This window comes from Suncus etruscus, chromosome 10, assembly GCF_024139225.1.
Source record: "Suncus etruscus isolate mSunEtr1 chromosome 10, mSunEtr1.pri.cur, whole genome shotgun sequence".
Taxonomy (NCBI): Eukaryota; Metazoa; Chordata; class Mammalia; order Eulipotyphla; family Soricidae; genus Suncus; species Suncus etruscus.
In genome coordinates, this window is record NC_064857.1 from 67,853,907 (window position 1) to 67,877,834 (window position 23,928).

Here is a 23,928-nt window from a genome sequence, read left to right on the forward strand (position 1 = left end):
ATTTGTTTTATAAATGCAGTATGTCATGACTGTGTATGTATTATAATCTGCAACATGAAATGAGCATAATAAGTTTACTTAACATTTTTTGTTTTATATATATGTATATGTATGTATATATACACATATACATACATATATATATACATACACATTATATATATACACCGCCTAAAGGCAGGCTGGTGGGTGAGAGGCAAATGGGGAAGAGCGGGTATATTGGTGGAGGCAAGTAGACACTGGTGAAGGGATCAGTGTTGAAGAATTGTGTGCCTGAACTCTGCTCGTGAATAACTTTGTAATTCCAGTGACTAAAAAAAATTATTTTTGTTTCTAGGGTTTATAGGTTTATAGAGTCCTGGGTTAATACTGCATAAGGTCTCCTAAGCACCACGAAGGAGTAAACCCTGAGTAAACCATGAGATATTCCTGACATAGAGCCAGGAATAACCCATGATCACTATAAACCCCAAACCAAAGGAGAAAACTGAAATCTCTTGTTTTCTTTTCTCTTTCTTTCTTTCTTTCTTTCTTTCTTTCTTTCTTTCTTTCTTTCTTTCTTTCTTTCTTTCTTTCTTTCTTTCTTTCTTTCTTTCTTTCTTTCTTTCTTTCTTTCTTTCTTTCTTTCTTTCTTTCTTTCTCTCTCTCTCTCTCTCTTTTCTTTCTTTCTTTCTCTCTCTTTCTCTCTTTCTTTCTTTTCTTTCTTTCTTTTTTTTTTTCATTTTTGGTTTTTGGGGTCACACCCAGCAGCACTCAGGGGCTACTCCTGGCTCTACGCTCAGAAATCCCCCTCCCCTCCCCCCCTCCCACCCTTGGCAGGCTTGAGGGACCATATGGGATGCTGGGATTTGAACCAGCCGTACATGCTTCAGAAGGACGACAGTTTGAATCCTGGCACCCCATATGGTCCCCCAAACCTGCCAGGAGCGACTTCTGAGTGCAGAGCCAGGAGTAACCCCTAAGCACTGCTGAGTGTGAACCCCTACCCAACAAAAACAAAAACACAGTTTACACAAAAAAATGTAAAATTACCCCAGTCGTTTTGTTGTTGTTATTATAACTTCTTTTCAGTAAAAGTCCAGTTAGTAACTTGAGTTCACATAAAAAAAATGCCGGCTGAAAGGAGTCATGAATGGGAAAAGTTTCAGAAACCCTGAGATAAATCAAAGGAAGATTTGGAGTGGAGCCTTTCAGAATGAGGGGCTCTGAGACTTGGTTAAAGGAAGCGATCATGCGAAGAGGCCATGCTAGGCCAGTCTCTCAGGACACTGACACTAGGGGGCAGTAGTGATACACCAGCATCCTTTGTGTTTTGCGCCTGAGAATTCCTGCACTCTACTCGCTTGCATCAGTAAGGAAAGAAAGGTTCCACCACAGACCACTTATGTTCTTCCAGTGAAACTCATCTAGGCCACCAGGCATGAACTGCTGGTGCTCGAAGCCACATGGTTCTTGGACGCGTGCAAAGTGTGGGACCAAACCTGGGGTCCAGCTCCCAGGTCTTGATTTTTATATTTCTTAGGCATTTTATTTCTTTTAAAGTTTGCTGGGATCCACCATAGTGATATTTTTGCACGCATATAGCATTTAATTCATTGCCTAGCGTATAATAAGCTTTGAATAGATACAAGGTTTTATTGCACTTAATCCATTTTTTCTTTGTATATTTCATTTACTTTCTGCCAAGAATAATGCAATGTGATTTGGGGGTGGGGGTTGGGCCACATCCGGCGTTGCTCTCAGGTGTTACTCTTGGCTCTGTGCTGAGAAATCACTGCTGGCAGGCTCGGGGTACCACATGGGATGCCGGGGAAATTGAACCTGGGGTCTGTCCTGAATTGGCCGATGTGTAAGGCAAATGCCCTACAAATGCCCTACCGCTGTGCTATCTCTCCAGCTCCAATACAATGTGATTTTACATTTGGTTTTGAAAGGAGAGCACATCAAAAATCTATTTGTCCATGTTTTGTTTCTATTACTTTCTTTATGAATTGGTTTAAATGAATAGTCTGAGCTTTGTTAAAGCAAATTTTAACTCATATTTATTGTTTACAGGGTATTCTTCCTGTGAATTATCTTAACAACACTGCTTTTTTCAAAGCAGAGAGTATGTTTACAAATGCTGTACAAATTCTTGAACAATTCAAGGTAAAACCAACACACATAAATATATTAAGCAAATATAATTGTTATTTTTTAAAATAATCTTCTAGAATTTATCTTTACATTTTTGTATTGTGATTAAGTTTTTTGTTTTTACTAAATGCCTTACATTTCTAAGGTGCACTTTTCATGGAGCAAGTTTGAGGATAAAGACTTTTCCTTGAGGAGTGTCCCTTTCTGTACTATCACCTCAGATGCTTATAAATACTTTATTTATTTTTGCTTATAAATACTTTAAACCAAGTTTTATCATTTGGAATTGGGCCATTGTAGTGTAAACTTGAAACATTTTTTGCCCTTCATATTTTTTATGCACTAACAGCTTAAAGAGCTTACAATTTAATTGGATCTTTCTTGATGCTGTTAATTCAGCTTGGTTTATTTATTTTAAAGAGTTAAAGAAGTAGTTTGATTACATTGCACTGTTATTTTCAGGCTTGTCATGCTTAACTCTTAATTTAGTGAGATAGTAGGATCAAATTTTCTTTATCAAATCATTTAGTAGTATAAAGTTCCATCTATTTTCAAGCCATTCATTCCTGAAGAACCATCTTAATGGATACTTTGATTTAAATATGAAATTAAAATTTTCTTATTCATTATATAACAAGAAATTTTTATACTTGGCTTCCAGGTGAAAATGACTCAGAAAAAAGAAGCAACTTTATCATTTTTGTTTACTCCATTTAAGTAAGTCTACTATTTTTTGGTAACTTGTAAGAAAGAAATTTCCAATGAATTTGAGGCTGTGAGTCTAGATTAGTTAAAATTGGGATATTTTTTTGTGGGGGGAGAAGTGGAATATAAATTAGTGTAGACTCTAAATTGAAAGCCTTTGCCATTGTTTTTATGTTTTTATAAATAAAGAACCAGATGTCAAATGCCTTTTCATGGCTGCTAAGAGAGTTGGGGCGGCAAAGCGAGAAATAGATAGCAGTCAGGGGATGAATCCAACATGGGTTGTCTGGTCCACTGGGAAGGTGTGAGAACTCTTAGCTTTTGAGTCACACTTTGCAGTACTCAGGGATTACTCCTGCTTCTCTTCACTTAGAAATTTCTCCTCGGTGTGGTACTTACTTGGGGGACCATTATGCGATGCTGGGGATTGAACCTGAATGAATTGCATGCAAGACCAGTACCCTCCCTCTTGGTCTATCACTTCGGCCTAGTGTGGAAGGAAACTCATGATAGGCATGATGTTGGTACTGTTGTGAATTTTAGGGGGAAAGAAGAGCAGGTTTGGGAGCAGGAACGAGTGTTCCTGAGTTCACTTTACCATAGAAGATGTCAAGGAGTTAGAAATAGGGACTTAGGTCTCGTTAGAGGTACTAGTTTCTAAAGATTTTATTGCCACCAATATCAGAATGGTATTGAAAATACATGGGAGGAATTTGTGCTTGTTAAGCAAATTCTAGGGGAATGTAGACAGTAGTAAAAAAGTTATTAAAAAAAAAAAAAACACCAAACACCTCAAAACCCCAACCTAAGGGGTCAGAGCCATAGCACAGCATATAAGGCATTTGCTTTGAATGCACTCGATCTGGGTTCAATCCCTAGCATCCCATATGATTATTTGAGCTTGGCAGGGAGTAATTTCTGAGCACAGAGCCTGGAGTAACCCCTGAGAGCTACCAGGTATGGCCCCAAACCAAACCAAAATAAAACAAAACAAAACAAAAAAAAAGAACAACCTAGAAAATGATAAGAAAGGTAAACAATCACATTTTGGGAAAGGTTGACAACTATTGGAAGGACATGGAGAATTAACTTTGGGCAGCAGCTGCCTCAGAGCCCAGAGAGATGTTTTTCTGAAATTAGAAACTAGTCATAAACCTGTCCTACACTGCTAGGGTTTATTTTTAAAATAGCAGGATGGTTTATTCAATCTCCAGATTAATTTTTTTTCTTTTTTCGTTTTTTTTGGGGGGGGGGGTTTGGGGCCACACCAGTGTTTCTCAGGGGTTACTCCTGGCTCTGCACTCAGAAATCACTCCTGGTGGGCTCAGGAGACCATTTGGGATGCTAGGGATCAAACCCAGGTTGGCCACGTGCAAGGCAAACAGCCCTACCTGCTGTGCTATCTTTCTGGCCCTCAGATTGATTTTCAAATGGCTATTTTCAAATTGCTATTGAACTCAGCAAGATGAATTTGCTGAAAATAGTGTGTTTTATGACAGAATAACTTTCTTGTTGGTACAGGTAGTGTAGGAACCTCTTCCAGAGCTTTGAGGCCAGGAGGGCAGGACAAGTCAGTGCTTGGAGCCAGAGACACTTGAGGGCCTTTAAGGGCTACACCAGTATAGATGGGGACAGGGAATATGCTGCAAGGGAGCAAGCAGGATTTTGCACATACAAAGTATGTGCTCGAGCCTTTGCGGTCTTTGGAGCCTTCTTACCACAGACCCTGGGAATTATTTTGACAGCTAACACAGTGCTGATGTTGATAGACAAGAAAGGCTTAACAATGGCATCATCTTTTGAATATAATACCCTAAGTATTACAGTGCATACACCAAAGATAGCATTACCTTTGAGGTGTGTCCCTAATTGTAAGATTATGATGGTCACAACTGCTGAAAAATAGGTCATGGCTTTATCAATTGGGTTTGTCCCAATTGATAAAACACACATAATGTACACCTATTATTTGTACTGTGGTGGTAAAATCAGGACCATAAGAAGCTAATCAAATAACTAAAAAGGAAGTATACTGTCAATTCATTCATTGTATGAGTGTTGAAAATGCACAGAACATGGAAAGCTTGGCAAGGCAAACTCTCTTCTGCAAAGGGGCCAAGGGAATACTGCTGGTCCTTTTTCACTTGACCTGTGGAAGAAACTCGAAAATTGTATATAAGGTCAGAATAGGACATAAACGTTGTTATAATGATGTTTAATATTATAGAAATATCAATTCTGTCAACCACCCAAAGTTGTTTTCATAGAACTCATGTGATGATTATAAACTTTTCTATGGAAGAATATTCTCAAGTATTGCTTAACTGGATGGGGACAGAGCTCAGAGGGTGGCGTGAATGCCTTGTATACATGAAGTTCTGAGTTTATCCACTGGTACCTCCTGGTTCCCTGGGCATCACTGGGTGTTTTGGGGTGGCCCCTATCACAGCTGAGCTGAACATGGCCTGGAGTGTTCCCCAGACCCTAGGCACTCATGAAAAATAGAGTATCTTCACTAGTGTTCAGGATAAAGACCATGAAAAGAAAGATGCTCTTCTGTATAACCATTTCTCCACCAGGGGCCTTTCAGCTTTTTGTAATATAATTTCCAGGCCTTATAATACTGCAGCCTGGCTGTGGGCTTGAAACCCTACGGTTTCAAGGGCTTACCTAGCCCACAGCTGTACTATCTATTGGATAGTACACCACATCTAAGGCTATTATAATGATAACAAATGCCATATTTGTGCAGGCTACACATATAGCTAGATTAGTAGGACAGTTTAGAGAGTACATAAGCTAATGGCTCTATGGGATTTTGTTTTCATGAAAGTTGACACTTTAATCAGTGGAGGAAAGAATTATATTAGAAACATTTGAAAAAAAATTCAGCCCCCTACCTTCACTTACAAAATTAAATTGCACATTGATTAAAGAATTAAATCTTTAAAAATAAGAAAAAGCATTAGACCTATAATTTAGAAAATGTAAGTCATTGGGAAGATGGACAGTTTAATTACTCTACTCAAATCAAGTGCATTAATTCAATAAATCATAAGTCAGATAAGTGCCAGATTAAGAGAACATATTTATAAACTATGTTAAAATGAAATATAACTAATAGGCTTTATAAGTAATCATATAAAGTTAGCTGGAGCTCACTGTCATTATGTACCTTAAATATAACTGTGAAAGATTTGTAATTACATTGGTCACAATAAAAATTACTTAAAAAAATTAGCTGGAGCTCTAAAACAGCAGGTAGGGTGTTTGCTGTGCATACAGCCAACTTGGGTTATCCTCAGCATCCTGTTTTGTCCCTGAGCCTGTAAGGAGTGATTCCTGAGTGCAGAGCCAAGAGTAACCCCTGAATGTTGCCGATTGTGGATCAAAAACCAAACCAAACCAGCAAACAAAAAAGATATGAAAAAATTAAAATGAACAAGTGATGAGTGAAAAAAATCAAAACATATACCACGAATAAATGATTAAATTTTCTGCCTTGCATATAATAGGTATTTGGGCATTTAATATGATTTATAGAGCACTATTTTAAGTACTTCACATGCATTAAATAAATTACTCAGCCCAATAAATAGTATTTTATTTATTTTACAGGTAATATAAGGAAAATATTAGAAAGTTTAGTCAATTTCCTGAGTTTTTTTCAGCCCATAACTTGAGAGTTGGATATACTTTTAGTTATTATTTTTTCTGGTTTGATGACCACATGCAGCAGTACTCAGGGGCCACTTCTGGTTATGGTTCATATGGTGGCTGAGATGGAAAGCCAGGACTTTTGGGTGCCAAGCCCAAGCCCTCCCCGCTCTGCTATGTGATGTAAGAGGAGAGGAAGAGGGGAAATAGAATATAGGCTTCTCCAGAGTGGAAATAACAAGCAAAGAAATGGAGAGAAAAATGAGTGAGCTACGTGTTCAAGGGAGGAAACTGAATTGAAGAGTCTCTTATTTTTTAAACTAAAAGTTGTTAGTTAAAAGGCCTTTAGGCAATGACCAAAGTCATGAAATATCCTCTCAGACAAATAGAACTGCTTAAGAAAGAAAATTGAAATTGGGTCCAGTGGGCACTGATGTAATGCCAAAGAACAACCAGCAGGTGGTGCCACATAACTAGGAGAAGTTTGAAAGATTTGCCTGGAAATGAACATTCCTCAAAAATAAAAAAAACTTGATATTTGACATTTTAGAGGCTCACATAAAATAAGGAAATTATCAGTAGCAGAAAAAAATTAGGGCAGATAACTCAACAGGATGGAGCACATGTCTTTTTTTTTGTTTTGTTTTGTTTTGTTTTGGGCCACATCCGGCAGTGCTCAGGGGTTACTCCTGTCTATCTGCTCAGAAATAGCTCCTGGCAGGCACGGGGGATCATATGGGACACCGGGATTCGAACCAACCACCTTTGGTCCTGGATCGGCTGCTTGCAAGGCAAACACCACTGTGCTATCTCTCCGGGCCCCGGAGCACATGTCTTACATGTAGCCTGGGTTCAATCCCTACTACTACATGGACCCCTGAGCACTGAGCCAAGAATAGGCCTTGAACACTGCCTGGTGTTACTAAAATACCAAAAACCTTACGAATTTAAGTGAACACATTTAAATGAACAAATTCTATGAAGTGGGAAAAATATGAGGCATTTTTTTTCTCAAGGAGATATTTTAGAAAAGGATGAAAGAGCTATTGTACCTTTCCAATAAAAACAAAGCATCATTTATTTAAATATCTATGTAAATTCAGAAGCTTAAATTTTAATGTACGCTTGAAATCTATTTTCTACTAAAAATGACAAAAATATTTTGGTTTGTTTTCATATATTTATTTCCTTTAGTCTGATACCAATATAAGTTCCTTCCTTAAATCAAATAGCAGTTATTGAATTTAAAATATTTCTATATCTAGTATGAATGCATCTTAATGTGCTTATCTCTTCAAAGACCCTATTTCAAAATGAGATTTTATTCATAGATACCAGATGTTAAGAATTCAACGTTGGGGCTGGAGTGATAGCACAGCAGTAGGGCTTTTGGCCCGGGATGGACCCAGATTCAATTCCCAGCATCCCACATGGTCCCCCGAGCCTGCCAGGAGCGATTTCTGAGCACAGAGCCAGGAGTAAGCCATGAGTGCTGGTGGGTGTGGCCCAAAAACAACAAAAAAATATTTTTCAACCTTTTGGATGGTAGGAGAAAAGCATGTAATCATAGCACAATGGGTTGCCTTATTTGTGGCTGAATTGGGATCTCAAATGATCCCCTGAGCACCACCAGAAGTGATCCTTGAGCAGAAAGTCAGGAATAAGTCCCCAGTATTGCTAGAAGTGACCCCAAAACCAAAAAAGGAAAAGGAATCTTTTTTGATGAGTGGTGAGAGGATAGGAATACTCTTTAACCCTTACCAGGACATTAATATAATGGTCCATATTCATCATCATTTTTAGCTACTGCAAAGCAGTGCTTCATTCACTAACTTACCCAGTGCATATTGTTGGCCTTGTCTGGGCCCAGCACTATGCTGGGTATTTGGGAATTGGACTTTATATCTGTCCTGGTGGGAAGGAAAATCTAATGGGGACATAGAGATTATAAAAATTGCAATGTAGTGTGATAATTTTATGTGATGACACTAGTGTGCTAATGAATGGCAGTATATTTTTGTTTCTTTTTGTTTTTGGGCCATACACGGTGCTGCTCAGGAGTTACACCTGGCTTTGTGCTCAGAAGTCATTCCTATCAGTGCACAGGGGACCATATGGGATGGCAAGGATCGAACTGATTTGGTCACATGCAAGGCAAATGCCCTAACACACAACATTATATCCACTGATTAAAGAGACAAATGTATAAGAACCACTCTGTTGAAGACAGTGCCTAGTCAGGGGACTGTGTCTTTGGTTCTACTGGACCCACAAGAAACCTTCAGATACTCACCTCTGCAGAGCTAGCTGATCTCTATAACTTTCGCAGTTGCTCTCAATAACCTGGGACTGCTGCATTGTATTGAGTGGGCTCTGTGGGGTAGGCTCTGAAGGATGGATGTGAAAGTAAGAAGGAATATGAGACAGAAAGCAGGAGCTTGGAGCTCGGTTAGTGTTTAGGAGCACACTTTGTTCTCAGAGAATTGACTTAATAGCTTGATTTAATAGCTTTTACTAGTTTCCACCATATAAGTAGTTTTACCATCTTCCACTAGTAAGCATTGACATTTGGCAAGTACAGAACTTGCTTGCCATTGACTCTCCAGTAGATTTGCAAGAGAGGAGGGCTGGGTGAGAACTACTATGAGAATGAAAGCATTTTTCATTGCTGTTTGTAGATGGCCCTGTGGCTAATTTTAGAGTGAGAGGGGACAGACTTGCAAACGAAACACCTTTTTCTACGTGCTCCTAGAACCTTTCTTTGTGGTGATTTATTTACTTTAAAGCCAAACAGCAGAGATTTTAGTCCTTTGCCTTATGTTTTTGTTTTTGTAGTAAATCTATTAATGTATGTTATGGCAAAGAGGACAGTGGCTCCAGGTGAGGTAATAGGACAGTATAATAGAAATAATAGAACCTGTAGGATATAAACATTTTATTCAAAGTACCTCTTAGCAATGTACAATCAATGGAGACTCCTTATATTGACCAAAACAAACTCTTTTACCATTTAAACCCTCCTTTTTTTTTAATCTTACTACCCAAGTGCTCAAATCCAGCTGTACCCTGAGCTAAAGCTGTTATCTCTAAGGATTCTATATATGTTCCTGATGTGAATGCTTTTCCCTCTTGATGATCTCTTATGGGTCCATGCATTCTAAAATCCTTTATTCAACTACCCTTTGTGGTCTATGGTTTTGATGATTTTTCTAGCTCTCTGCTCTACTCATTTATTTAGTAGTATCCCTACCTTTTCCTCCTCCCCACTGGCCTCCAATCATTTTTTATTTATACTTTTTTTTTAACCATAAATCTCATTATCTTTCAGATTCTTCCATTTGCTATAATATTAAGTATCTCAGAGCAAGGAAGAAAATAATTCTATTTTCCTACTATCCCAGATTTTTAAATTTAGAGATTTTATATTTTTGTTCCAGTGTCATGTATGAGTGAGTGCATTTTTAATTCTCTGGAGTAATTTTTAATGCATGCTCTTTAGAAATTTTAGAAAATTCCTATAGGACTTGTAAAATGCTTTTGATAGTTAAAACTTTGAAGACTAATTTACAAGATAAATCTGCTAAGCCCAGAGTTATAAAATTATTTTATTAATATTAATATATTTGTTAATATGATGTTTCAAGGGTATCAGATGGAGTGTAGGAGAACAGGGTTGGGGGGAGGATTGAAGTTTTGAAATTCCATATTTTGAGAGTGCTTTAAAGATTCATATCTGTCCCAAATTGTAGCGTGTAGGAGAAAGGTAGGTGTGTCTACTTCAAGTTGTAGAAGCATTTATGATTATATCTGACAGCTGGAAATCTGAGCTCAGAGTTCAGAAATAAGAATTAGATGCTAAATGAGGCTTGGAAATGTCTAGATACTATCATTGACACTGTGTAGTTAGGTGAAATCCTTCAAGTATTGAAACTAGAGGCTAGAATATTAAGCAATGAAGGAGAGAAAAAATATATATAAGAAATGGTAATATTGTTTCCCAATTGTTTTTCAATTCATAGAATGGGTTTCTGAAAAATGGTGTAATTGAGACTCAAATGTCTTCGAATCATTCACATGAGACATGGTAGAGTTCCATTCACCTGAGGAAATGAATCTGTTTCTAAAAGTCTGTTACTTCTTCCATCTCCCCAATTTATAATATGCCTTAAAATGTTCACTTAGGCTGCAGAGATAGTAAAGGGTTTAAGTTACAGGGCTTGCACACAGCTGACCCTAGTTTGACCCCATTGTACCTGATAATCTGCTCTGAGTATGATTTAAGGTTTCCTGGGGTCGCTGAGCATCACCAAATAAGGGTCTAGAGAGGCTCTGAGTTTTGCTGTTGTCAGCCTCTGTAATCTCTAGAGACCCTGAGCATCTCCACACAAGGCCCTTGGGGCTCTGAATCCTGTTGCATTGGCCTGTGTGATTTTGGCACTGCAGAGCCTGAGCTCTGCACATCCTTGACATTAGCCCTGAACTGCCAGCTCGATTGGCCAACAATCGCTGGAAGTGGCCCTGGGATTTCTGATCACCCTGCTTGGGAGAGTCTTCCAAATCTTTATTTCCTGCAAGTTTTAATTTTTCCTCTTCAGGATTGCTAGACCCATAGAGGCAGGCAGGGAGAGATACTGGGCACATTGATGGTGAAAATGTGCATTCATGAAGAGGTTGGACATTGTATGATAGAAACTCAATCATGAACAACTCTGTAATTATCTCATGGTGATTCAATTAAAAAAAGGAAAAAAAGACAAGTAAGTGACCAGAAAGATAATACAGCAGGTAAAGCACTTGCCTTATATTTGGCCAACTCATATTGATTCTTGGCATCCCATATGGTCCCCCAAATACCATCAGACATGAGATTTCTGAGTCCAAAGCCAGGAGTAACCCCTGAGTATTGAAGTGTGTGCTTCCCCCAAAAATAATGAAACAAAAAGAAAGGGAATTAAGTCCAGATTGCCAAGATCTTTGTTGGTGAAGGTCTGGAGTGCTTGGTAATGAAGCTGGTCTGGTCTTGTCCAGCACAGGGTCCAGTAGGCCCAACACATTCATCTTTTCTTTTCTTTTTTTATTTTAATTAATTAAATTTTTTTTTTCGCCTTGTCTTTTCTGAGTGCCACAAGCCTGATGTGCAGAACTCACTCTGACTGTTTGCCTTTCCCCTTGTTATGTTGCCAGGATCCACATTTTTTTGGTTAGAATATTCCATTTCTTTTAAATGAAATATTCTAACCAATTCCATTGGAATTGGTATAGATGACTTCATCAAGTATAATCTAGGATTGAAACTTTGAGTAAAAGAAAGTCAAACTGTAATCTATTTCTTAGAAGACTTCAGATAACCAGTTTAGGTCAGGATTTCCTTTTTGTTTCTTTTCCCAGTCTCCACCATCCTTTTTCTGTTAGCCGACAAGCCAGAAAATAAGGAAACCTTTTACATCTGTCTGTTTTATAGGTTGCTTTCTGATTCTCAGCAGTTCGACCTTTTAGCAAAAGCAAGAATGAATATAAAGCAGAAGAAGTATGATGAAGCCGTAAGTAATGCAAGCAGCCTTCTTCCCAGAAGTCGCAAGGCATTGTCTTGGGTGTGGGGAGGAAGGGCCATGGTAAGTACTGTAGACTGAGTACTGTAGACTGAGTAATGTGGGCTGAGTACCGTGAGAGTTCACTGAGGGACCAGGGAGTTCACCTGAACCTCAGAAGCTGGGATTTCCTAAACAGCCATTAGAACCATGTGCATATTTCTAGAGTAAACTTTTAATTAGCATTAGAGATATAGTTGCCATTTTCTTTTCTTTTTTCTTTCTTTCTTTTTTTTTTTGGGGGGGGGGGGTCACACCTAGTGGCGCTCAGCAGTTACTCTTGGCTCTTCGCTCAGAAATCGTCCCTGGCAGGCTAGGGGGACCATATGGGATGCTGGGATTCAAACCACCATCCATCCTGGGTCGGCTGCATGCAAGGCAAACACCCTACCGCTGTGCTATCTCTCCAGACCTACAGTTGCCATTTTCTGGAATAGAAAAAAATGTCAAGTTCTGTTTCCCTACTTAGACTTACTATTGTTGAATAGGGTATATTTCCATTGGAATTGGTATAATTCCATTTGGAATTATCTACATATGATCAGAGTCTAATGATAAACATTGATGTTTCAGATTTTTGTAACTCTTTTTTTTTTTTTTTTTTTTTGGTTTTTGGGTCACACCCGGCAGTGCTCAGGGGTTACTCCTGGCTGTCTGCTCAGAAATAGCTCCTGGCAGGCACGGGGGACCATATGGGACACCAGGATTCGAACCAACTACGTTAGGTCCTGGATCAGCTGCTTGCAAGGCAAACACCGCTGTGCTATCTCTCCGGGCCCAGATTTTTGTAACTCTTAACCACTCTGGTATTTATTGATTGTATGTTCAATAGATGGTCATATCATTTTAAGATAGGAAAATTTCATTTTGGGCTTTTAAAATATATAAGTAGGGACCAGAGTGATAGCACAGTGATAGGGTGTTTGCCGTGCATGTAGTCAACCCGGGTTCGATCCCTGAGCCTGCCAGGAGTGATTTCTGAGCACAGAACCAGAAGTAAGCTCTGAGCACCGCCGGGTGTGGCCCAAAAACCCAAAAAATTTTTTGTTGTATCTCTTTGTTTGTAATGCTCATTTTTGTTATGTTTTCAACATGATAAACAATTCTTTTCTAAGATGCTAATAAGCTCTTGGACCAGGGTGTGAGTCAGCATAGACCATGTGTGGATGAGATCTGGGTTTGTTTTTTTTTTTCCGGGCCACTCCCGTTTGATGCTCAGAGGTTACTCCTGGCTAAGCGCTCAGAAATTGCCCCTAGCGGGCCCGGAGAGATAGCACAGCTGTGTTTGCCTTGCAAGCAGCCGATCCAGGACCAAAGGTGATTGGTTCGAATCCCGGTATCCCATATGGTCCCCCGTGCACCGCCGGGTGTGGCCCCAAAACAAACAAACAAACAAACAAACAAAAAAATAGAAATTGCCCCTAGCTTGGAGGGGGACCATATGGGACGCCGGGGGGATCAAACCGTGGTCCTTCCTTGGCTACCGCTTGCAAGGCAGACACCTTACCTCTAGCGCCACCTCGCCGGCCCTGAGATGTGGGTTTGATTTCCAGCATCAACAAAGGAAAATTTTATTTTTGCTAAGTAAATAAAACATTGCCCTTTAAGAATAATATTTATGGGGCCAGCGAGGTGGCGCTAAAGGTAAGGTGTTTGCCTTGCAAGCACTAGCCAAGGAAAGGACCATGGTTCGATCCCCCGGTGTCCCATATGGTTTCCCCAAGCCAGGGGCAATTTCTGAGCGCATAACCAGGAATAAACCCTGAGCATCAAACAGGTGTGGCCCGAAAAAAAAAAAAAAAAAAGAATAATATTTATAATGGATTTTGCATGTGAAAAAAGAGTAAAAATATTTAAATTGGACACCTTCTTTATTTGGACTCAGTTCATTAGAGAGTTTTCACTTTTTTTTTTCTTTCGCTTTTTGGGCCATACCCAGACGTTCAGGAGTTACTTCTGGCTATGCACTCAGAAATTGCTCCTGGCTTGGGGGACCATATGGGACATGAGGGGATCGAACCACGGTCCATCCTAGGTTAGCGTGTGCAAGGCAAACGCCCTACTGCTTGTGCCATTGTTCCAGCCCATTTTCACTTCTTATTTCACATGTCATCTGAAAATGAGTTCCACAGAGTGTATCTGTTTTAAAAATCACTGTACATATAACAGTTTACTTTGAAAGCAACCTTTCTTATAAAGCTTAAAAATCTGTTTTATTCATTAGTTTTCTTGCATTTTCAAGAAATATATTTCAAGAAGATCATTGTACATATATAGATGTGTATATGCATCTATCTATGTCTATATGCATCTGTGTGTGTATATATGCATTTAATTTATGTGTATATATACATCTATCACATCTATGTGTGTGTATATTTGCATGTTTCTATGTGTGTCCATAAACCCCACCATCTTATTTCCCCTCAGCTTCCTCCACCACATGACCTGCTTCTTACTAAAGGCCAGTTCTCTGTCTCTGGTGCAGTCGGGCATTTGTTCTTTTCTCATGGTGCTAAAATCTATTCCTGATTCAGCCTCTATGATTACCCTTATTTACTAATTCTCTTTATGTCGACAGGTTCACTTCTTTTCAAACTAGATATTTATTTCCTTGTAGGTTTCCATTTGCACAGAGCTGATGCATCTTGCATTGGAAGGATTGTCCTATTACCATACTTACGACAGACTGTTTTTGGTCATCAATGTTGTTCTTGGTTTTGTGGGCTGGACCTCTTATGTTTCTCTGCTGATCATCAAGTCTCATTCCAACCTTGCCAGAGGCATTAAGAAAGAAGTTAAGGTATGTTCAGAAAGTGTAATGTAGATTCAAATGATGTGGACAATCATCAAGACTAAGGAAATAAATTGAAGCAAACTACGCCTATTATTTCATACAATGCAAATTTATTGTGTTATGTCTTCCCCCATCCACTTATCTTTATTTCTTTAGGTGGAAAATTTGTATTTAATGGTTCTCTCACTTAAGACTATAAAGATATGGGGGCTGGAGAGATAGCATGGAAGTAAGGCATTTGCCTTGCATGCAGAAGAATGGTGGTTCAAATCCCAGCATCCCATATGCTCCCCTGAGCCTGCCAGGAGCGATTTTTGAGTATAGCACCAGTAATAATTATTTCATAATTACTCAATGTTAATGTATTACATATCATTATAATGCAGGTGACCAGAAAACTAGTTCAAAGCAAGTCTAGGAGCTGGAAAGTGAAAAAAAAATCATTTATTTCCAAGTGCTTAATTTTGACTGCATATGTTTTTCTAGAGCTATTTTTACCTTCTTTCAAAGTTTTAAAGAGAATTTTTAGGGCCATACTCTGTGGTGCTCAGTGCTTGGAAGTCACTCCTGACAGTGCATAGGGGGTCATGTGTGGATCAACATCAGACCTTCTGTATGCTGAGTAAGTGTCCAGCTCATTGAGCAATCTCTTCAGCCCTAAGTTTCTAAAATTCTTAAATTCAGTTTCTTTCCAGAGCACTCTGTTTACTATCTAGTTGATTGTACTTTGGGGGAGGGGGGAAACTACCGTCCATAATAATGCTTCCTGTAGCTGAGGAAATATGATAGTACATATTTGGTTTTACTACGTTAAAACACTTTACTCTTTTAAATAGATTGCAGTCATTTTCCAGGGCGATTATGCCACTTTCATTTCCTTTACTTCATCCTCTCTAATGATTATTACCATATCTAAATCTTCTAAAACGCAATATATCCGGATGGTATATTACTACAAATAATAGTCTGCAAACATTTCCAGTGGTAACGTTTATAAATTTTATATTTTATTTTTCTGTAATGAAAGAAGAATTACTATTACTATGTTCCAATATTTTATAGTTCTTTACCTCATATATCTTAAGTAACTTCCCCACATAATTTTTATAATTTGAATTGTAGGAGACAGAAAGAACCATGGTTTGGTCATGGATATATGTAAGGTTTCTGCTGGATACTTGAAATTTATTTTGCCGTTTTCAATGCAACAATGTGGAACTAGGCAATGTAACTTAGTTTACAAAAAGAGGAAACAAAAGCAGGGCTTGGGGGGGTGGGGGGCTTGAGAGACTTAAAAGGCCTCTCAGCCAATATATGTAGGACCTGAGATTTGAATCCAAAGTGGCTTTTCTTTCTTTACTTGTTTTGGTAGGTGGGGGATGGGAGAGACATATCTGGTGGTACTCAGGATTTACTCCTGGTTTTGTGCCCCCCAGATCATTCCTAACAAGGCCCACTACCACTTTTTTTTAATATGCATCTTGATGTTTGGGTTATTGAAAAATGATGCCTTTGGATTGCTCTATCAGCAACAGATTTGATAACTTGATCATTTTTACTGATTAGGTGGAGCCAGTAGGGTAACTTACATAGTTGATCTAGGTTCAATCTGTAGTGTCCTATATGGTCTCTTGAGCCCACCAGAAGTGATCGTGGAGCACAGAGCCAGGAGTAAGCCTTGAGCATAGTTGGGTGTGGCCCCAAAACGGACAGACGGGAGGGAGGGAGGGAGGGGGAGGAAGGGAAGAAAGGAAGAATGGAAGGGAGGGAGGGAGGGAAAAAAGAGAGGGAGGGAGGTAAGTTCACATTCTGCCCTCTAGTAGCTTTGATTTAAAGAAGGTAAGAAGTGACACATAGGGGCCGGGAAGGTGGCGCTAGAGGTAAGGTGTCTGCCTTGCAAGCGCTAGCGTAGGACGGACCGCGGTTCGATCCCCCGGTGTCCCATATGGTCCCCCAAGCCAGGGGGAATTTCTGAGCATAGCCAGGAGTAACCCCTGAGCGTCAAACGGGTGTGGCCCAAAAACCAAAAAAAAAAAAAAAAAAAAAAAGAAGTGACACATAACCAGCTTATCAGATAAAGGTACTAAACTATACTATTTTATTTTATTCTATACTATATTATACTGCAAACAAAAACATATTTAATGTTTTACAGTTTCAAATGTGTACACTGTTTGGTTTTAATAATCAACTCATTTTTAAGGAGATCACAGTTTGAGTAATGTAACACAGAAAAGTGAGTTTTAATACAAATTTAACAGTAAACCTGTGGGGAGAAAATGAAAATTAAAGCATAATGAATAGCATAAATAGTAGCAAGTTGAGAAAATATATTTTTTGTCTGGGATAACAAGTAATATTTATTGAGCTTCACTATTCCAGGTTTATTCTGGATACTTTAGGAGCATTACTCAGTTAACCTTAACATTTTCTTTGAGGATACACCAATGTGAAATAGCAGAAATAATATTTTCTTACTCTGAAAATTCATGCTCTACATTGTTCTGTCTTCAAAATAAATAGTTTAATTTGGGTAGATCATGAAGGGTTTGTTCAATATACTAAGAAGATAATACAATGTCAATTTGGTTGAAGTTATCAAAGCCCTAAAAGCTATAGAGCATAAAGAGTTTTGCTTTATTAAAAGTTTGTTAGATGAAGACAAAATATGAGTATGGTGCCATTATTAAAATATTTTTTTCTTTATTTTTTTTTTAAATATGGAACGCTTCACGAATTTGTGTGTCATCTTTGCACAGGGGCCATGCTAATCTTCTCTGTATCATTCCAATTTTAGCATATGTGCTGCCGAAGCGAGCGCATTATTAAAAGATTTAATGTAAAGACTTTTCTTAAGTGAAAATAATTTAGTGAGCTCTAAATCCATAGATAAGGGCTAGTTGGGATTTGTGTGCAATTTTCCTTCCTTCTTTCCTCCCTCCCTCTTCCTTCTTCCTTTCTGTTTTCTTCCTTTTCCCTCCCTCCCTTTCTCTCTTCCTCCCTTTCTTCCTCCTTCCCTTCCTTCTTTTCTTCCTTCTTCCCTCCCTCCCTCCCTCTTTTTCTCTCCCTCCTTCTCTTCCTCCACTTCCTTCTTTCCTTCCTTCTTTTCCTTCCTTCCTTCCTTCCTTCCTTCCTTCCTTCCTTCCTTCCTTCCTTCCTTCCTTCCTTCCTTCCTTCCTTCCTTCCTCCCTCTCTCCTTTCCTTCCTTTCTCTTTCCTTCCTTTTCTCCCTCCTTCCCTCCCCTTCTTCTTCCTTTACTTCTTCCCTTTTTCCCATTTTCCCTCTCTCACTCCCTTCCTATTTTTCTTCCCTCCTTCATGGTGGAGGACTGACGGATATGACTAAAGACGTGGTGGTGTTCCAGCCCTGCACTGCCAGGGATTACCAGGGCCACCTCCTTGGTATAGGGTCTCCAGGTCTATACCTGATGGTGACATTAAGTTCTTAAATCATATGTACAAAATCCTTTCATTTCAACCTTAGTGCTGATTGACCAACTGGCAACCATAGCCTAGTTGAGTTGGCACATAAAGCTGACCATTACACTTGTCATAAAAAGTCTGTTTCAGAGTTGACGTCATTAAATTAAGCTCTTTGGCTTCTGTTGAAACAGACATTCTGAGTCTTCAGCATCGAAAGTGTATAATCTAATGAAATAACAGTGCAAAGGAAGTCCGGAAGGAAGCAGGTGCTGGCAGTATAACATTAACTGAAGAGAGGCCTGGAGAGCTTTTGGGAAATAAGAGCTTGGGAACATTTGCAACTGGTGTTGGGGAGCTTTGCAGAGGTTATTGCCACAGGGATATTTGAAAGGACGAGTAGGATAACCAAGCTGAAACAAGGAATAACATGTAGAATGAGGCAAGTGCTTATGGAAAAGCATCAGGCCATGCATTGGCTAGACTTCAGGTGCCTGTGGGTAGCGAAAGAAATAATATTATTGCCAATTACTATCAGGAGTTATTCCTCATGGTAGTAGGGTCACAAGGTCAGTGCCAGGGATTGAACCTGGGTCTTCCACATGCCAAACATGTACTAACATTGCCATTGGGTTGTTTCTCCAGCATAGTTAAGTCTCCTTTAAAAAGAATAGTTTACTATCCTTAAAATGCTTTGAAACCAATCCTCTCTTACAATGACACCAGCCACCTTCAGCATTCATGACCCCACCTTCTCCCATGCCTTTTCTATGGTGCCTCTTTGCTGTCTCCTCTGCCTCCATTGCAGGGTTTGGGTAGGTTTTTGTGCCAATACAAGAAGTACAAGACAAGACACTAAAAAGAAAGATACTAGCAGCCATCATTTAGTAAGCATTAATACTATTTTGGTTATTTTGTTAAGATTTTTGCACAATATTTATGTAGTGAGTATCCCCAGTCTTAATCGGTGGATATGGAATTATCATCCCATTTTATAGGTGAGGTGAAATGATCTCAGGAAAGATTGTACATATGGTCAGGCAAGTGGGCAAAGGACATATAGTCAGGCTTGGAATCTGCTGTTGATCTCCAAGTTCTTTGTCATGACGGTCTTTCACTTTACCTTCCTCCTTGCTGCTTTGCTCTGTTTATCCTTTTCTTCTTTTATGCTGATTTTAATGCCAGTAGAGGATAATTCCAAAGAGGATGAACATCTTTCGGTTTTCGTTTTCTTTCTTTCATTGTTTTTTTCTTTTTTTTTTTCACACTTGGCACTGCTCAGGGATCCCTTCTGGCACTGTTTTAAGGGACCATATAGGATACCGGGAATCAAACTGGGTCAGCTGCATGCAAGGCAATCCCTCTAACCACTTGCATCATTCCAGCCCTACATCTCTTGGTTGTCTTCCCTCCATCCCCCTACTCGAAAAAAATTCTTCTTACTTCACCTTATTTCATTTTGGTTATCTGAGCCAGGGAACAGAGTGAGTAACCTAGCTTTGCTTTACTGTTCTCTCTATCCCTGGTATTTCGTCTCTGTTGTTTTCAATCAGAACTTGCCAGAACTTGGAAATCTCTGCCCTTCACTCATGTCATTATTCCCAGCCAAGAGCACCCAGTGGCCCCTGGAGGCCTTTGCTGATGATTCGGGATGGAAAGGGAAGATGAGTCACTGAATGACCCTATAGAGGTTAAGCAAGGGAGAAACCCCGGCCCGTCTGTCAAGTTAGGGTCAGAATAGACAGAAGCTTTGTTTCCACTGAGAATTAGGTCCCAAAGTTTCTTCAGAATAGACAGAAGCTTTGTTTCCACTGAGAATTAGGTCCCAAAGTTTCTTGTTTAGTGAAATAGCCGATCTAAATTAGTTAATTCAGTTGGGGACTGGAGTGATAGTACAGTGGTTAGATGTTTGCCTTACATGCAGCTGACCTTGGTTCAATCCTTGTCATTTCCACATGATCCCCTAAGGTACTGCCAGGAGTGATTCCTGAACACAGAGCTCAGAATAAGCCCTGAGCACCACTTGTAAGAAAGAAAAACAAACAAACAAACAAAAAACCAAAAATGGGGGGGCACAAACAAAAAACTTACCAACAGACAAAAGGCAAACAAGATAAATTAGTGAATTCAATTAAAATAAATCATTACTGAGGAGAAATGCAGCACAATCTCATATAAGTGTGGCCACCAAACTGTAGGAAATTAGCCACTTTTAAATAGATAATCTACCTACTTGCAAAAGTTATGGGCTACTCAATTTATTTTCCTGTAATACATTTTTCAAATGACAAACTACTTTTTTCAGTGCACTGTGTAGATTAGCCATCTAGTTGTTGAACCCTGGAAAGTAATTGATCCTAGTCTCTTGTTAAAAATACTCTTTCAACATAATACTTGCATGGGCCTGGGTGTATTTCCGTGTTTTCTTTGATTTCCAGAAACCAAGCCTTCTCCTGCTATCTAGCTTTGTGGCTCTCGGCGCATTCATAACGGTTTTCCTGCTGGTTCAGTCCTGTCCCTGGACATATTACGTGTATTGTCTGTTGCCACTGCCAATATGGTATGCAGTTCTAACAGAGTAAGTAACACTCCTCACTATCTCATATTGCATTGACTTTTTGTAGCCTGTGTGAGCCACGAAAGATACTTTGAAGACCCGCACGTCTCCAAGTCTGTCTCTCTTCATTTGGAGCATGAATGTTACCTCTAAACATAACCCGTTGGCTTCCTTTTTCCTTGTCTCTTCTTTATTGTTCTCTTCTCTGAGTATCATCAGTAAGGAAAATCTGGATTTAAATAATATCTGCTGAATGGCACCAGGAGTAAGATCTATTTCAGCTTCTCTCTTCACCTCTGATCCCATGTGTCTTCCTGATTCACGCAAAAATGTGCTGGGCATCTCTACCTTTGTTGTCCTTTTTTCTAGCCATCCTGTAAACCAGATCAGTAATAATCTTGTCATCAAATTGAATGTAGGAATGTCAGTAGAGGCTTAGTGGAGCTACGCTGAGGCTGTGGTTTGAAGTGTTTTCTCACTTCATCTCTCAGGGCCTTAAAACTGTAGCTCTGTTATTGTGTGTTGTTGTTTGGATCCATATCCAGTATGCTGAGTTTATATGAAGGGGCTCCCCATTGTTCTGGGAACAATACCCAGGCCTCCAGCATGGAAGCATTTTGCAACAACCTTTTGAATGATTTCCTCAGACCCTAAAATGGAGTCATAGGAAACATTCATGGTAGAGCTTCCAGGTGAGAGTGAAGTGAGAGAGAGAGAGAGAGACAGAGACAGAGACAGAGGAGACAGAGACAGAGAGGAGAGAGAGAGAGGAGAGAGAGAAAGAAGAAGAACAGAGATAAGAGAGGAGTGAGAAGAGAGAGAAAGAAGAAGAGGAGAGGAGAAAGGGAGAGAGAAGGAGGGGAGGGGAGAGGGGAGGGGAGAGGAGAGTGAGGGGGGGATGGGAGAGGAGAGACCACTATAGAAAGCCTTGTGCTAGCCGCTGTACACGGGCTGTGAGGTCGGATTGTGCCTCTTGGTCATGACTCATGCCTGTAATCTAGACTTTAAAATCTGGAATAATCTAGTCTTTTCTGAGAAAGCAGACCAGGGAGAGCCAGTCCCAAATCAGGGCTTTTTGGGTGTATCATGACAAGATATATATATGTATGTATGTATATATATATATGTATATATATCATGACATATATCATTATGATATGATATATGACATATATCATGACATGTATATATATATATATATATATATACATATATATTTTTTAACTCTCAGGCTAGACAGGCTTAGGGCAGCCTGTCTGTAAGAACTTAAACTTATGAGATACCCTGGGCTCTGTGGGATCCAAACTGGACATGGGAAAAGTTAGAGAGCATGCTCTGTCTTCTAGCCTTGCCAGCTCCTATATAATATATATGGCAGAGTCAAGCCCATTTGAAAACTTAACAAATGTGCCACGAAAAAAAACTACCACAATTATTTTTATTCTAAGTTTTACATTTCTTTTTCAGCCTTTAACAGGAAGTACTAATCCTAGTAAAATGAAATGCATAGAAAGTGATCAAAGACCACATTAGGATCACTCCATTTGGAAGGAATTGGGTTGCTCTCTCTCTCTCATTCTCTCTCTCTCTCTCTCTCTCTCTCTCTCTCTCTCTATATATATATATATATATATATATATATACATATATATGTATATACATTATACTACCTATTATTAAAGTTTTTGAATAATCTATGAATGGAAAATTTTCTAATTTAAAGCTTTGCATAATTTTCCCCTACCTATGACTTAATTTTTAAAATTCAATATCAAGTAAATCCTTTAATAAATAACCTTGTTAAACAGATTTCAGGTTATTCAAGACCTTTTCTCCTCGCTGTTGACCTTCCCTCCAAGTCACTTTGTTGGCTGCCTGCTAGCCTTTACCACGGGGATTGAAATATTAGTAAGTAATCTGCTATTTCATAACTTTTCAAGTTGCTTTCATATATATTTAACTCCTTTTGAATGGCCTCATTTTTCATTTCTTCCTTGGAATGCGCTGCCAGGTCCTCAGTTTTTTCTATCGCCACATGCTCACTGCTGGACTCACTGCATTTGCTGGCTGGCCATTCGTCACGCAGCTGTGGACTCGGGCAAAGGTACAAGTGCTCATTTTGACACTAGATGGATTAGTGGTCACTTTGTTTCGGTGTATGTTTAGCTTCAGGAATTATTCATTTTTAGAGAACAGAGTAGAATGGATCATGACATAAAGAGCCATTGGTCTGCAGTGCCGAGACTACCTTTAAGGTGTCAGTGAATTCATATCAGATCCAGATGAGCTGCTTATGTGCTGAACATTGAAAGACTCAGAGAAGCAGAGTTAATGAGACTGATCATATTTCTTGATTCCTCCATCTGATTGATGGGACAGCCAGGGAACTGCCAATGGCAGCAGGACAGAACCTTATCAGAACCAAGCTCTGATATTCAGAGCCCATTGGGAGGGGTCAGGTGTTGTCCTAAATGGACCAGATAATCATGACACCCCCATTTACTTGTCTGGGAAAGAATATTGCCAGGCCAGATGATTTTAAAACATAGCTCTGTATGGGCTTCTTCCTATATGTAGGAAACTAGTCTTGTTTCCACTTGGATTCTTTTCATGAAGGAAGCAGAAAGACAAATACCTTTGTTCCATATTGGGAGAATTTATGAAACTCTAATGAGGGCTGAGACACAGCTTGTCAGCTTGACCATGTCTTTTATACACCCTGGCACTATAGGGTCCCCCCAGCATGCCCTGGAATGACCTTCCCAAGCTCAGAGCTGGAAGTAGTCCCCAAGCTCTGCCAGCTGTGACCCTTCTCTCCAAAGCTCCAAATGAAAATTCTCCAATTATCAGGGTTATCGACTCTTTTTGTCTTAAATTACAAATTATAAAATATTTTTATTTGATTTATTTGTTTCCTGGGAGCTTACATTGTATTGTGATTGCCAGCTTTGTTTTGTTTTTTTTTGTTTGTTTGTTTGTTTTATTTTGCCAGCTTTGTTATAATAGGATCAATGCTGGGGATAACAAACTGGATGATGGGCCAGAGAGATAGTAGAGTGGCCAAGGTGC

At 39.3% G+C, this 23,928-nt stretch overlaps 1 protein-coding gene and 2 non-coding genes across 3 annotated transcripts in view; 1 reads left to right on the top strand and 2 right to left on the bottom strand.

The window, feature by feature from the left end:
- The window catches only part of PIGN (phosphatidylinositol glycan anchor biosynthesis class N), a 103,351-nt gene that overhangs the window by 18,975 nt on the left and 60,448 nt on the right, over positions 1-23,928 (top strand). Inside the window, exons 10-16 of the mRNA XM_049782098.1 lie at positions 2,056-2,148; positions 2,798-2,853; positions 11,960-12,038; positions 14,707-14,889; positions 20,741-20,880; positions 22,668-22,767; positions 22,871-22,963. Of these exons, the coding sequence (XP_049638055.1) occupies positions 2,056-2,148; positions 2,798-2,853; positions 11,960-12,038; positions 14,707-14,889; positions 20,741-20,880; positions 22,668-22,767; positions 22,871-22,963 (744 nt within the window). The remainder of the gene's footprint in view (positions 1-2,055; positions 2,149-2,797; positions 2,854-11,959; positions 12,039-14,706; positions 14,890-20,740; positions 20,881-22,667; positions 22,768-22,870; positions 22,964-23,928) is intronic.
- On the bottom strand, positions 17,598-17,704 carry LOC126021556 (U6 spliceosomal RNA). Its single transcript, XR_007500061.1, has one exon. It is a non-coding gene; the product is annotated as a U6 spliceosomal RNA (small nuclear RNA).
- On the bottom strand, positions 22,149-22,293 carry LOC126021271 (small nucleolar RNA SNORA12). The gene has a single exon (XR_007499840.1). It is a non-coding gene; the product is annotated as a small nucleolar RNA SNORA12 (small nucleolar RNA).